We start from the raw sequence: 14,557 nt of genomic DNA on the forward strand, positions 1-14,557 counted from the left end.
CGACGAGGAAGTAGGGCTGATTAAGATAGCCAACAGTTACATATATGAATACAGATGCTTTTCATTGTAGATCATAAGGGGATTTCTAAATACTTAATTTAGGTATTATAATATACATGTAATTATGTTTGAGCTAATAATTATGTAACGTGAGTTATTAAATATATGATTGTACTATATTTTTGGGGAAACGCCCATTCAAGTCACATGTGCCAGAGCGACCAATGGGACGAAGGCAGTGAATTTAAAAAGGAGCCGCGGTCTCTGTCAACAGTTTTTATACCATAACAACTGTGGACTGAGAGCTCGAGAGCGACCAACTGATAGAGGTAACGTAAACATCGGTGTATCCGATTACAATTCTCAGCACTCTATTAACATCAGTGCGTTTTAAAACTAACGAAGACGTGACGCGACGGACGTAAGCTAGCTAGCTAACTTTTATCGGGCCAGCTGCTCGACCAGCTGTTAATGTAACGCTGTTGTTTTGATGCTAAAACTCTGCTAAGGTGTTAGCAGTGTGATGCTAGCTGGATCATTCTAGAACGCTTGCAACACTCTCTCAGGTTGTGTTTAACGTTCCAATGACTAACAACAAAAAATCTAATGTAACGTTCAGTTAATTAAATTGTGCTACGGACAGAACATGGAAGAAAGCAGCAGCAGCGTGTGAATGTTAAACCAAAGACCATCAGTTTGGGACCAGTGTCGTACGTTAATGGTAGCTGTAACAGTTGTGCTGTAACACTGCCAGACTTGCTATTAGTTGCAGTACATTTAACTGTTCGCTTTAAGGACTGTCAGATGCTGAGTAGACACAGGCTGGCAACCGGCCATACTGGCCATTTAGAGCTTGTTTTGATTTCACATGACCTGATCCACTGGAAAATACAGTTTTACAGAGCAATTGCCAGAACTGTATTTTGTTTGTTGCTTCTAATAATATATCCTAATGACTAGAAAAATAAGGTCCATAGTGGCTTTTTCCAGAGCTTCATTCACATCTTCTAGTCTCGCAAGTGGAAGGAGTCTGCTTTATAACCATCACTTCAAGTCTGGTGTGAATGACAATCTTAACTCAAGATCCACTTAGCTTTAAATCTATTTCCAAAGTCAAGAGGTCCCTGAGCCTGGAAGACAGTTACTTGTCACCAACAGTATAAAACCAAAGTTATTCAGTCTACTATCATAAGACCAAAAAAAGCTGTATTCAGAGAATATTTCAAATTTTTAAATGCCTAAAATTTTTAAGCAACTATCAAAATAGTTGCCCATTTTCTGTTAATAAATTACTTGACTGTTTCAGCTCCAAAAACATGAATGATAATTTGGTTCCCTTGTGTCTATAAGCCTGCACAATACCAGAGCCCTGTGACTGACTGATCTAAATGTAATAACCGGCATTACACCTGTGCTCTTCTTGCTATAATATGTCAAAATGTCAGCCACAGAAAGGTCTCTTTGTGGTGTTTGCTTGCTTTGCTACCATGCAGTAGCTAATATATCAGATTGTGCTTGCAGATACAATGGCCAACATAGAGTTTGCAGAGAGAGAAAATGCATGTCTTCATCCATCTAATCTGAAGATGCGACAGCGGCTTCAGTCTGCTCCAGGTATGGAAATTCCTACATTGTGCTTCAAGCAGTAATATTGGTCTGTGGACATATGCATTGACCTTTTTGTTTTTCCACCAGAGAAACTCTTGAAATCTCCAATGATTGCGAAGACCTTTACTACTCCCCTTCCATCTGGTCGTAAGGCTTTTGCTTCTGTCAACAAAATAACCACAACCCCTGCTGTCAACGCACAGGAGAAGAAACTCCTAAAGCCACAGGTTGGAATAAATCACAATGGCTACACTCTAAAAAGTACTCTCAGGCTATCATCATTTGCTCTATACTTCAAACAATACATGTACTAATGCAGTATATTTTGTTCCCCACAGGAAATTAAAGTCAAACATGCTCCTCACTCCAAAGTGGAGGAATATCCAGAAATTGAAAAGTTCATCCCTTATGACCCACTAGGTAACTATGAAATCAGCTGTCTGATCCCATTTTAGGCCTGGGATTTGGAGGTACAATGTTGCCTAAAGCTTTTTTGTTTGTGAGAACTAGACATCTGTTGCTCTGTTTTCAGGCTGTAGAAACTCTAGCCTGTGAGGGGAGACTTTGGCCCATCACAGATCATTTCACACTTCCAATTGTTGGTTCTCCAAACAGACCTTCAGATGGTGAAGGTCTAATTCAAAGGCAGAAAATCCTGCAACTTGTCATACATTTCCAACACCTGCCTCCAATGGTGTATAATGCCCTACAAGGGATGAACCAACTCTGCTGCCATTTGAACTTGTGGGAGGGTCTTAGCAGAGTGAGAGGTTGATAGTTTTGCATAGGTTTGCACAGGTTTTGTTTACTGCAGCTCAAATCAGAGATTAGATTGTATCTGTAAATCCCACTGCAGCGTCACATTAGCTTTACTGCCTTGACTCTATTAATAGTTTATTCCCTCAGGAGCCCCTTGAGGCTCATCTGTTTGCTACATAAGAGAACGTGCACATAAAATATGTTAATGACTCGAGAATAAACCTCACTCACCCATGATGTGGCTTTCACCCACAATGTTTGAAATATATTTTTAAAACATGAGGTTTGTATTTTTTCAGAGTTTGAGAAGTACAGTGTACCTGAAGATTTGATTCATCTCAGTGGCTTTGCTCTGCCTGGACTGGCCTGTTTGCCACAAGCTCCACATCTCTGTGAGGAAGACCTGGAAAAGTTTGCTCCACTCCCAAATCTGTCCCCTGTAAAGATGCCAAAACGTTCAGGTATAAAGTTCCAATTATGGCCACATTCACGCCTGTGGTTTGAAATGAAAACCGGTTTTGACACCACACTTAAAGCATCAGTCTGTTCAATACAGGGAAGCCCAGATGTGGCTGGTACAGATGACCCCTCACATCACAGTATATGTAATTTACTATCAGGACATCTATTGGAGATTTCTAGAACATCTAAAAAATGTGTGGCTAAAATGACCAGGTGGTCTGTTTTGGCAGTTTTTCTAATTTAATATTTGACATTTATATTCATCAATCACATTTGAAGAAATGATAAAAATCCTGTATTATAAAATATTCTCATTGATTTGCAACATTTGACTACAATTATCAAATGCCACCAGATATTAAAAGGTATTCTCATATTGCCTAAACCTATTGAAGTAGACTTGTAGTATTTCCCTCTAGTATTTAGCAATGTAACATTTTCAATGCTGTGATCGCAACCACAGAAATCCTATGAACCACATTGTATCTTAGAACTCTAAAAAGCTCAGAACTATTGTGTGGGTGAGCAGTTCTCATGAGTAAAATGTTTATCTGATGTAAATGGTGGCCAGACCTGCAGCTCTCCATAAGACAATTACAGTGACTGTAGTCCCTAAATATGGGGCACAGGCTACAAACTAAGTATCATTAACTACAGGTGTCATTAACCTACTGTATCATTAACTTTACTGTATCTCCTCTCTCCAGATTATTGTTCAGAGCTGGATTCCTTTCTTCAAACACTCGATGAGCTAACCATTGAACTTCCTCCAGAATCTGTTACTGACTAAATGTTAATGCTTGTTGTTGTAACTACATTTTTATTGAAATAAAGTTGTTTTTATCTTTATCTGTCCATGCTATCTTATTTACTCTGTAGCATTTTGTAGCCCAGTGGTTGAGATTAAATATTCACTCAAGTAAACAAGTACTGTACAGAAGTACAAGTTTGTATTTCCACTTTCTGTGACTTTATACTTCTACTCTACTACATTTAACAGTCAAAAATTGAACTTTTTACTCTACATTTATTTAATTTACATATAATACAAAAAGCATTCAACCAATGATTTATGTATTATAGGTTAAGGTAGGACTGTCACAGGCTGCCCAGTAGATAAAGTAGGTCAAATAAGCATTAATGCATCAATATTTTAAATTCAATATAATGTACATTATTCTGTAATATATTTTTAAAAGTGATTGTGGCAATTAAGGATATTGTGTTCATACTTTTCTACACTTACTCCAGGACATTGAACTACAGCAGATACAGTAATAAAAGTATCAAGGAAGTATTACTTCCTGCTTTGAAGTCCATCAGTGGTCACATGTGAAGGATTCTCGCTGTTGGTTTTGTTTGAGATAAGAATGAACTTTGTCTCATTTCCTCTTGTGAAGAAACTGCGGATCCTCGACTTCAATCTGGATCTCAGTGCTCGGGATTCATCGCGGAAACAACCTCTATCCTGTAAGGTTTAACGGACGGTTGATGATTTAATACAGTTTGAGTCGCCGTGCGCGCTTTGGACACAGGTGAGTTAAAGTGGCTTGGCAGCAGTCGGAGTAAAACAAACAATCGTTGCAGTATTTCTGGTGTTCTGAGATGAGGAACTAAATTCAACGCCTTCACATGCTTGAGAAAACAGGAACTTTGTCTATTTGCACTAAAACCGGGATGTTTACGCATTTCTCAAATGGTTTTGTGTGTGTGTGTATATTACAAATAATATTTTCCCTCCCATGACACAGGGAATGAGTCCAGTGAGTGGGGGGGGAACCCGTTCCCAGTTTATAATTTGACACTGACATACATCTCTGGGGTGTTGTCTAAATAAAGGGAAGTATCCTTGAACCCTCGGCGCGCAGGGAGCAGCATGTACGGGAGCAGATCGGATGATGCTGGATGTGACTCAACTGGATCCGAACCAGCTGTCAGCAATACCGACGCCCACGACGGCAGTGCGTCCAGACAGGGCACCGTTGTGGAGCGACTCTCGAGGTATGGCATGCAGGTCATTCCCAGCGCCTTCCAGCGTAGGACGAGGCTGCAGAGGCAGCAGGAGGTCACTGACAGCTCCGCGCCGGGAGGACTGCAGAGAGAGGCTCCGGAGAGAGGGTCGCTCACACCCGCTATGCGTAAAAAATACCTGAAAGACTTGCTGTTGAGCAACCCATCGCATAGCGGCTTTAGCAGCGTGCTGTCCTCGCACAGTCAGAGCTTGTCCTCCGAGCAGGACGCAGGCTGGGCTCTGTACCCCATGGAGCACGCGTGGATGCTGTCTGCAGTGGAGGGAAACTACGAAACCATACTGGAGTTCATCTCCGTGGACCCCTATTTGTTAACTAGGAAGGATTTCATCAGCGGGTACTCGGTCCTGCACTGGCTGGCCAAGAGGGGACAAGACGAGACTCTGCTCAAAGTTTTGCGGTACGCAGAAAGTGCACGGATCCCCGTGAATGTGAACGTGCGGGGCAGCGGCGGGCTCACCCCGCTGCACGTCGCCAGCATGCACCGGCAGTACATGGTCATCAAGCTGCTGGTCGGAGCTTTCGGTGCCAACGTCGATGCCATGGACTACAACGGGAAGCGAGCCTGGCAGTATCTGAAGGGAGACGCCCCGCTGGAGATGAAGGAGCTGCTGGGGACCTGGGATGATGAGCACAGCCGTGGGTGTGTGCAAAATGTCAACAGAAACGTCAACAACAACAGCGCTGGCGCAATGAAGCTGACCGCACATGATGAGGTCGATGGCGCAGAGACTGTAGATGAGGTTAACTCCTTTGAGCGGACAAAGAGGGCCGGCAGCTGGAGGTTGGGGTCTTTAAGGAAGCTGCTATCCTCGTTTTCATTTCTGGGAAAGAAAAGCTGAGTTGTTATTAAGACACGACCTTTCAGATTATGTGCGTTATTTCACACTGAGGGCTCACTGCAAACATCTTATTACCAACTTCTTCTGACAGTGCAGTGAGGATATTCATTTTCCAGTGTAAAATCAATGTTTCATTTATTTATTTTTCCATCAAGTTTCATTTTTATTCATTTTAGAGCAGCAACCCACCTAACTGTCAAAACTTTCACTAACTCCTAGTAAATACTTTAGAATAAGTTTTTTTTATTGGAAACATTAAATGTCCCACTGTACATACAGATCTACTTGTTTTAAGGATTTAATTAGACAAAAATAAGTTTAAAAAAATGGAGATTAACAGTGATGATCAAAAGGGATAAGAAATACCTTCACCTCTTCAAGCCCTTTATAATCAATAACTCAGCCATAACTTGTAATGAGGGAAGTAGACATTGCTACACTTTAAAGGGTCTCAAACTGGAAAAGTTGTGAACCACTGCACTATTTCACCAGGGTAATCCATTATCAGTGCTGTACTTCAGGGAGTCCTAGAAAGTCATCTTGTTGAATTAAACTTTCACTGAACCTTCAATAAAAACACTCACTGCATACAAAGAGTTTCTTCTAAACATTTCTTGCTGCTGACCCAGTTCCTGCTTGTGTCAACAATTAAAAATAAAAACCTTTTGAGTTTTGGCATCAACTGTAAGTAAATATTTCAGTTTGTCTTACTACTACATGAGGCTTCTTGAATAGCAGTGCTGTCTTTGGCAGACAGAACAAAGCTAGGACTCAAATTCAAGCCAAACTAACAGTAAGCACAATCTTCCATGAAACAGTGATTCAGGAGTGTTTGCTGTGTGGTCAGGAGATTGAAACCCCTTCAGAGTGCTTCTCTTTCTGCAGAGCTGTGTCAGCATTACTGTGTGATATTTGGTTTGCCTCAGAAAAACACTCCCTGTAAATTATATTACTCTGGAGGGGAAAAAAGGCAACACAGGATCATTTCAAGTTTGATCACAGATCTTTTATTGTCAAACATGAGCATAACCAGAGTATCTGTACAAAACGACGGCTGCTCCAGATAACATGGCTCCCTCCCTGCGGTCAGGCCCAGCAGCTGGAGGTCCTGGCAGATGTTGGGATGGAGGGATGTTGGGATCCACGGACCCTCGTGTTTACAGGCCAAGCTTGGTCCTCCTCCAGTGTCTCCTCTTGGAGTTGTACCTTAAATTGAACACAGATGTGTCAGAAGACATTTTTCATGACAAAAAAAAAAAATATACAACAACAAACTGAAGTGGAGAAGAAAGTTTCAATGTTGCCTCGTCCCAGTGAAATAAAAGTTTTTATTATGCAGGTAAATTACTGCAGGCAGTTTCCCCTCAGTAATTTAGTGACATAATGTCATTTATTCTGTATGTGGCTCCTACATACAGATGTTGAACTGAAATCAGGGTTAAATAGTAAAGCTTGTCATTTTATATGAGCAGTGCTATTTACAAGCAGTGGTTTCCATGTTGATGATAAAACACCAAAGCAGACCCTGTAGTCTGTTAATTGTGCAATTAAGTCTCAACTCAGTGGCGAGTACTAAGATAAAAATGTAATGGAGCCATTAAGGAATCCACCTCTTAGTGAGGTCTAAATGTATTTTCAAGCCCAAGCTTTAGAGACTTTGTTTTCTCCTGGTCCTGAGGCCACTGAGGAATCCTCTTACTATCTAACTATCCCAGTCTTCTAATTCAAATAAACAAATTAAGGGCGGGTTCAGTTGGAACTATGCAAATTCTGTTGATCCTACTCCCAATTTCAGAAACCACAAACTAGCACCTCCTGTGTGACACACAGTCAATCACTAAGGTCACTGCACTAGTTAGATTATTTGATGAGTGTAAAATGTTTAATTACTTTGAACTCCCCCTCTTAAGAGACAATTAAGAGGCAACATCCCTTTCCATCGTTGTGGCAATTACGGGAATCATTCAGGGACAGTAATTTCATAAACAGCAAATACCAGGGAACTCCTTCAGGAAAGCACTTCAGTGAGTTCATCAGCTCTTTAGACAAACAGTGTACAGCTACAGAGCTTTCTGCATCACCAGCATGGTGAGCAGGAGTATGTGCTCTGTAGCAGAAAGATGCTCTCAGCAGGATTAATGACAGCACTCTACTGCAATGAAGTGCTGCAATTGCAGACCTGCTTTACATGACATGTAGTTCCTGCTTCTTTCCTGCATTAGTCAGCCAGTCTTACATCTCTGCACTTAATGCCGTAGAAAGTTGAGAGACAGCCTAACAAACACAGGACTGAAGTGCAGTTTAAAAACCCATTAAAAACTCTAGAGTAGACGATTGAACCATCCTCTACAACTTTCAGGACATTTCTCTTTTTAAATGTTTATTCAGTTTCACTGGTGAGGTTATTAAGTGAAATAAAGTAAATACAACAGACCATCACATAGTAGATTGTATATTTAAAACCTACCCTGTAGTAAATTCTACCCTTATGAAGGTTAAACTGTACAGTTTCCCCATTTTATAGTAATAAATGGTCATTTTGGATGCTGTAGTTTGTGGTGCTGTTGAATTATATTACATTATATTAAATGTGTTTGTAATACATGCCTGTACACAGGACCATAAAATTGAGTCAATATCTCCCTAAATATAGCCCCAATAGAAACAGAGCACATTAACCTTCATTAATGGTCTAGGATGTATTGCACTGTATTAGTTTTATTTAAGTGTACTTCATGAACTGGAAACAGTACACATGGGTGACTGCAAGCAAAAGTTAATGGAGTTGTAAATGTAAAATGCACAAACATTATTGTGTATGACAAATCCTGCAAAAGTATTGTGCATTTAGTTATTTTTAAATTGCTGATGCATAATACAGTGTGTTGCTGTCATGTCTCTATGTCCTATATAAGCACTTTACTCATTATTAAGAGGAGATGGTTCAAGCTACGTGTCCCTAACAAACTGGCAAATGTGAGTAAACAGGAGTCCAGATGTGCAGACTGCTTCCAGCACACAGACACAAACAGACAAACACAATAAACACAGAATGAACTCACCTGATCTTGTTTCCAGTCTTCATTCTGATCCACTGAGGAATGGGCCTGTTCTGTTTCTGCTTCTTGGCGAGGAAGCGCTTGATCCTGAAAGTCTTGTGGGACGACTATGAGCAACAACAACAAACCCACAATTAATAACCTGTCAACAAAACTTTAAATGTGTGTCTAGTTTGCAGCTTTTACAAAGTAATGGTGAGTAAGCTATCAGCTAACGCCTGTGAAGGAAGTTAACATGCGTAGCATCAGAGAGCGGGTACCGGGTAAAGCCTTTAAATGCTCATATTCAACACATTTAAACCACATACTGATTTGTGAAGCACCACTGACATATTTATTAATCACTTCATGTATTAAAGTTGGTTTACGGGCGCTACTAACGTGGATGTTTAAAGATTTTGTATTTACCATTTTGTCCACAGTCCTTTCCCGACTATGGCGGTGGTCGAAGAGAGAGAAGGAAGTGACGTCGCTGCTTTATCCAATAAGCGTCCAGCAAACAGCGACGCCACGTGGAGGCATGACGTATGTGCTTTCTGAGGCCTTTGTAAGGAAAATATAATAAAATATATTAAATTATAATAAAATATATTAAAATATACCACTATATACTAACACTACTATATAATAAAATATATAAAAATATGATAAAATTTAATAAAATATATAAAAATATGATAAAATTTAATAAAATATATAAAAATATAATAAAATATATTAAAATATAATACAATATATTAAAATATATTAAAATATAATAAAATATATTAAGATATACCACTATATACTACTATATACTAAAATATATTAAAATGTAATAAAATGTAATAAAATATATTAAAATATAATAAAATATATTAAAATATACCACTATATACTAACACTACTATATAATAAAATATATAAAAATATGATAAAATTTAATAAAATATATAAAAATATGATAAAATTTAATAAAATATATACAAATATAATAAAATATATTAAAATATAATAAAATATATTAAAATATATTAAAATATAATAAAATATATTAAGATATACCACTATATACTACTATATACTAAAATATATTAAAATGTAATAAAATGTAATAAAATATATTAAACTATATTAAAATATACCACTATATACTACTACATACTAACATATACTACTATATACTACTATATACTAAAATATATTAAAATGTAATAAAATATATTAAAATATATTAAGATATATTAAAATATATCACTAAATACTACTATATACTAACATATACTACTATATACTAAAATATGTTAAAATATATTAAAATGTAATAAAATATATTAAAATATACCACTACATACTAACACATACTACTATATACTAAAATATACTACTATATATTAAAATACACTAAAATATACATATTACAAAAATGAATCCATGGATGTGATTGGGTGGTTGGATTTCAGATCAGTAGGAAGGTGACAATAAAAGTAATATTGTAACTAATTACTTTTTGGGGGTGGTAACTGTAATATTATTGCTTAAATGTATTAGTAATTAGTTACACTACCAGTTTCTGGGGAAAGTAATATTATTTCTAGTAATGAGTAACTGCCCAACACTGATGCTTTTACTTATGACACATTAATGATGCCTCAGTAGTTATGAATGCAGGACATTTACTGGCAACGAGGTATTTTACATCATGTTATTATTACTTATTCATACGGACCTGAGTATTGCTTCCAGCACTGTCTGTAGTGACTGACTCTATCTGACTGTCCTATTTCCCAGAGATATTGGACATTAAAAACTGTCCCAAAATGTCTTAAGGGGGCCCAGAATCCCAGTTAGTTTTAATTTAATTTAATTTAATGCAAATTTATTAAGGAATATGCTCCAATTAAGTACAATATATACTATAGCAGGGTCTGTATTACAAAGTAATTATGTGAATATATCTTGTTGAGGGACCGCATATAGTACCCAAATGATAAATACTCCTAATAAAGTTAATAAAATCAGGAAGGGAAGAATTCATTCTCAGTCTAGTAACTTAATTCGTCATACCCAGCAGAGGTCGACAAAAACAGAACCACCACAGTGTTATGAAATGGCTCAAAAGCCCCTAACTGACTTTAACACTTAAATCAACAACCATCAATGAGTTCTTGTATATTAGGACTGATCAGCGTTTCACCACAAAGAAAGAAAGACACTTAAGCAAAGACTTTTTATTTCCAGTCAAAAGTGGCTACTGTATGTTTGCATCACCAGCAGTGATGTGTCCTCATGCTGTTTTCAGTTTAGTACATCACACATTAATATGTAAGAAGAGTTTCAGATTAGAAAAAGGGGGGGGGGAAGGCCACATGTTGATCACTCTGAGTGACGGCTGCATGCAGGCATGGCTGTCACATGGCAGTCTAGTCAGAAATGGCTATTTCTCCTTAGTCGCTGTATGAATGTAAGAACAAAACACGTGATCTCACACCAGGTAAGTAGAGACTAAGTCCTTCAGCATAACATTGTGCCCGTAAGACGACAACTGTTTTAGAATTACAGACGATGGAAACTTTTGGATTGTCTAGTTCTCCAGGCAGAGGACGATGTAATTTCCACCTGCACACCTCAAACTGAAAATTTCAACCTTACAACACAAATCTCATTCAAGACAGTGTAAAAACAATACGGATAAGCTTGGAAATGTTGACATGTTGAGTAATTGGGAAGTTGAACACCTGTGAAGTTATTTTTTTACCTCAAGAGTGCATTATGGATGAACATGTTTAAAGCCAATGTCTGCAGTGCATACACCACATATCATCAGAGAAACAATACTGAAATAAGGTCACTTTGAGTTCGTGTGGTCCGAGAAAGCTTTGGCTTCACCTAATGTGCCCTACAGCCAAACTCTTTCCAAAGGTTACTGTTACCTTTCCTAACAAATGAAACTAAAGAGGGTCACATTTAGGCACTAAGAGGCTCCACAATCACATCTCTGCCTCTGAGACTGGGAGAGCTGGATGCAGCCCCGCTTGAACTGCAGTGCACGTTGCCCCGAGGCACCACATCGCTGCTCTGAGCTTCACAGGCCTGTCTCCCCTCTCCTCGCCAAACTTAAAATGCCGGAAGTAGAAATCTGCTCAATCGTCTCCTTTGTCAGCCACTTTCTCCGTCTCTGTATCCGTCTTCCTGTCGGCGGAGTTGGATTCGGGTCCTCCTCCTGTAGTTCGATTGCGGCTTCTGGCCCCTGGCTGGTACAGCTGAATAGCAGGCCGGTCCTGATGCGGATAAACAATGCTCTTAGAGATACTGAAGAATGCTTGCAAGAGGTGATTTGATCATTTGAAACACTGGAGTCGTTACCTTATTCCGTAGGCGCTCCCTTTTACCAATCTCGTCCTTCTTGTTGTCTTTGGCAGGCTTCTCCGGTCTCTCGCAGTGAGAGGATTCTCCAACGTTTTCCCCCTTCTTCTTCTCCAAGGCACGCTCTCTGTCTTTTTTACCCTCCTCGTCCCGTTTCCGGCACGAGTTCTCTCCATCCTGCCGGTCTCTCCTTCTCCTCCGATCTTCGTCCTGTCGCCTGATGCGCTCCTTCTCTTTCTGCCGCCGCTCCTTCTCCCGCTCGCGGTCTCTGTCTCGATCTGTGTCACGCTCCCTGAACTCCTTCCGCCCGTGTTCATCCGCTCTGTGTGTTAAGCACAAATCCTATTGAAGTATTCTGTTCAAAGTGAGCAATGTGTTTAAAAACTAACAAACAAAAAACCCTCAAATAACTAACTTCCTTCCTCGATCCTCCTTATTGTCAATGTTCTGACGCCTCTTATGATCGGCACTCCCCATGGATCTGTCCTCTTTATTTGGCTTTTCTGGTTTCTTGGCCTTTTCCTTGGGCTTCTCAGAATCAGCATCTTCACTCCTGTCAGGCTTCTTCAGGAGCTACAGTTAAAAATAAAAACAACATCATAATAAGATCCTGGAAATTGCACACGATTTTAAACGGCTTCAACCATCTGGGGCACACACCTTAATTTTTGGTTCTTCTTTAACTTGGTCCTTATCTTTCTCCAGCGGTTTCTCAAGTCTCTTCATCTTCTCGGCCTCTTTGCGCTTCCTTTTCTCCTCCTCTCTCCATTTACGACGCTCCTCATCACGCACACGCTTGCGTTCAAGCTCCCTCCTCCTTCTCTCTTCCTTCTTTTCCTCCCTGATTCTCTGAATGGCATTAAAACAGGACATGAGACCAGCCATCATCATGCAGCTTAACATCTGCAACAACAACACCACACCGCAGTACTTATTTACCTGTTTATTCTTCAGGAAGTCCAGCAGAGGAGTTGTTTTTTTAGCTTGAAGGGAGAAAAAAAAGCATGTTTGAATTTATAACTGCAGCACTGTTTCTGTTTTAAAATACACACAGTGATGTTTCAGGTTGTTTATTTTAAAAAGGGACTGTTCACCTACCTACAAGTTCCTTTGATTTTGCCTCGAGCTCTTCCAACAAGGTCTCAGGTGTTGATGCCAACTTTTCTTCATCTCCGTTGTAATTTTCAAGGAACTTTTTGTATTCAGGATCTGAAAGAAAACATACAACATACATATATATATGGTAAGGCTGCTTGTTTGTAGCGTTACATGACATTATGTATTGACTAAGTATTATAACACTTAGGGCAGTTTTACCATTGGCTTAAAAACTGTTGCATTAATCCAGGCTATTTTAGGTTACTATTTATAGAAGCAAATGGCAAATATGTTCACAAACTTACACATCAAATGTTGGTAGTTTGGGACATAAGACACACATAACGTATACCAGTAAATACCTTTACCTTCAACAATTGTTCCACATTTTGCGTCCTTTTTCTTACTTCTTTTCTTGGCAGTCTTTTGAAAAGGTGCAAACTCCACAACCGCAGGATACTCCTGACCTGTTTAGAGTCATCAAAATGTGGATGTAAAGCCTTAATTCATGTATCAGGAAATCCTTGAGTTTGTGTGTTTAGCTGTAAATGTATGCCTTTCATACCTCTGCTGTCGATGAACACATATCCATCAAATCGATCTCTGAAGAGAACTATATCCTCTTGCTTTTTGAAGTTTATGTAAGCCCTTGCGAAGAGGTGAGGGTAGAGGCTGAATGGACAGAAAACACATGTCAGGTTCAACTATTAGAGTCACTGATGGCATAGTTTAAATTATGAAACGTCTTCATTATATATTCACCTGGTGTCGTTGGAGAAAAACTCCAGGTAGTCCATATCCGGGAGAGGTTGTAACTGCTCCTCTAGCTCTTCCTTGGTCAGACTTGGTGGTAATCGTCTGATCACAATCTAATAAAGATTACAGACACTTTATGATATTTAGCTGCAATCCGATTTGGGAGAAGAGGACAATAGTCTAATAATAACTTAAAGTTGGGTTAATAGTCACAGTTTGGTTTCAACTTACTAACGTTATATACAAAGTAGAGTATGCATGTAATAAACAGGGCTAGTTGAACACACGCTGTTTACTCATTGAACTATGAGTATAACTGACGACTTTTAGCCACATTAGCTAACGTAGCTAGCAAGTTTTACCTTTGTCATGGCCTCTTTCTTTTCTTTGGGCTTCTCCATCTTTTCTGCATCTTCACACTTTATTTCCACTTTTTTATCCTTCGGACGAGTGTTTTCCTTGTCTTCCTTCATAACTGAAACGCTACTTTGGGTCTCGGTTGAATCTCATCTCACCCCGCAGACTTGTTTACTTTTTTTAGCAAGTTAGCTGTTAGCTCGAAGTAACGCTAACTTCCTGTGTGTCGCCTGGGCCTGCA

General features: G+C 39.1%; 4 protein-coding genes across 5 annotated transcripts; 2 read left to right on the top strand and 2 right to left on the bottom strand.

Annotated features, from left to right (window-relative positions):
• Positions 1–188: 188 nt before the first annotated feature.
• Positions 189–3,678, top strand: pttg1 (PTTG1 regulator of sister chromatid separation, securin). The gene is made up of 6 exons (XM_051419009.1): positions 189–329; positions 1,522–1,614; positions 1,696–1,835; positions 1,947–2,028; positions 2,667–2,828; positions 3,537–3,678. Exons 2-6 carry the CDS (start codon positions 1,527–1,529, stop codon positions 3,617–3,619), a joined length of 555 nt encoding a protein of 184 aa, XP_051274969.1. The 5' UTR covers positions 189–329; positions 1,522–1,526; the 3' UTR covers positions 3,620–3,678.
• Positions 3,679–4,152: 474 nt separating this feature from the next.
• Positions 4,153–6,295, top strand: sowahd (sosondowah ankyrin repeat domain family d). Of its 2 annotated transcripts, none has more exons than XM_051419007.1 (2): positions 4,153–4,364; positions 4,581–6,295. In XM_051419007.1, the coding sequence occupies exon 2, from the start codon at positions 4,706–4,708 to the stop codon at positions 5,699–5,701; it is 996 nt and encodes a 331-aa protein (XP_051274967.1). In that variant the 5' UTR covers positions 4,153–4,364; positions 4,581–4,705; the 3' UTR covers positions 5,702–6,295. The 2 variants fall into 2 exon arrangements, with proteins under 2 accessions (XP_051274967.1, XP_051274968.1); XM_051419008.1 differs by having other exon boundaries at positions 4,669–6,295.
• A 390-nt stretch (positions 6,296–6,685) lies between these two features.
• Positions 6,686–9,278, bottom strand: rpl39 (ribosomal protein L39). The gene is made up of 3 exons (XM_051419010.1): positions 9,169–9,278; positions 8,764–8,867; positions 6,686–6,907 (listed from the first exon to the last, which is right to left on the bottom strand). The coding sequence occupies exons 1-3, from the start codon at positions 9,169–9,171 to the stop codon at positions 6,859–6,861; spliced, it is 156 nt and encodes a 51-aa protein (XP_051274970.1). The 5' UTR covers positions 9,172–9,278; the 3' UTR covers positions 6,686–6,858.
• Positions 9,279–10,955: 1,677 nt separating this feature from the next.
• Positions 10,956–14,551, bottom strand: upf3b (UPF3B regulator of nonsense mediated mRNA decay). The gene is made up of 10 exons (XM_051420605.1): positions 14,322–14,551; positions 13,966–14,072; positions 13,769–13,875; positions 13,572–13,670; positions 13,204–13,314; positions 13,045–13,088; positions 12,766–12,954; positions 12,521–12,678; positions 12,106–12,427; positions 10,956–12,020 (listed from the first exon to the last, which is right to left on the bottom strand). Exons 1-10 carry the CDS (start codon positions 14,430–14,432, stop codon positions 11,883–11,885), a joined length of 1,386 nt encoding a protein of 461 aa, XP_051276565.1. The 5' UTR covers positions 14,433–14,551; the 3' UTR covers positions 10,956–11,882.
• Between the last annotated feature and the right edge of the window lie 6 nt (positions 14,552–14,557).

The sequence above is a fragment of the Dicentrarchus labrax genome, unplaced genomic scaffold, assembly GCF_905237075.1.
Source record: "Dicentrarchus labrax unplaced genomic scaffold, dlabrax2021, whole genome shotgun sequence".
NCBI classification, from domain to species: Eukaryota; Metazoa; Chordata; class Actinopteri; family Moronidae; genus Dicentrarchus; species Dicentrarchus labrax.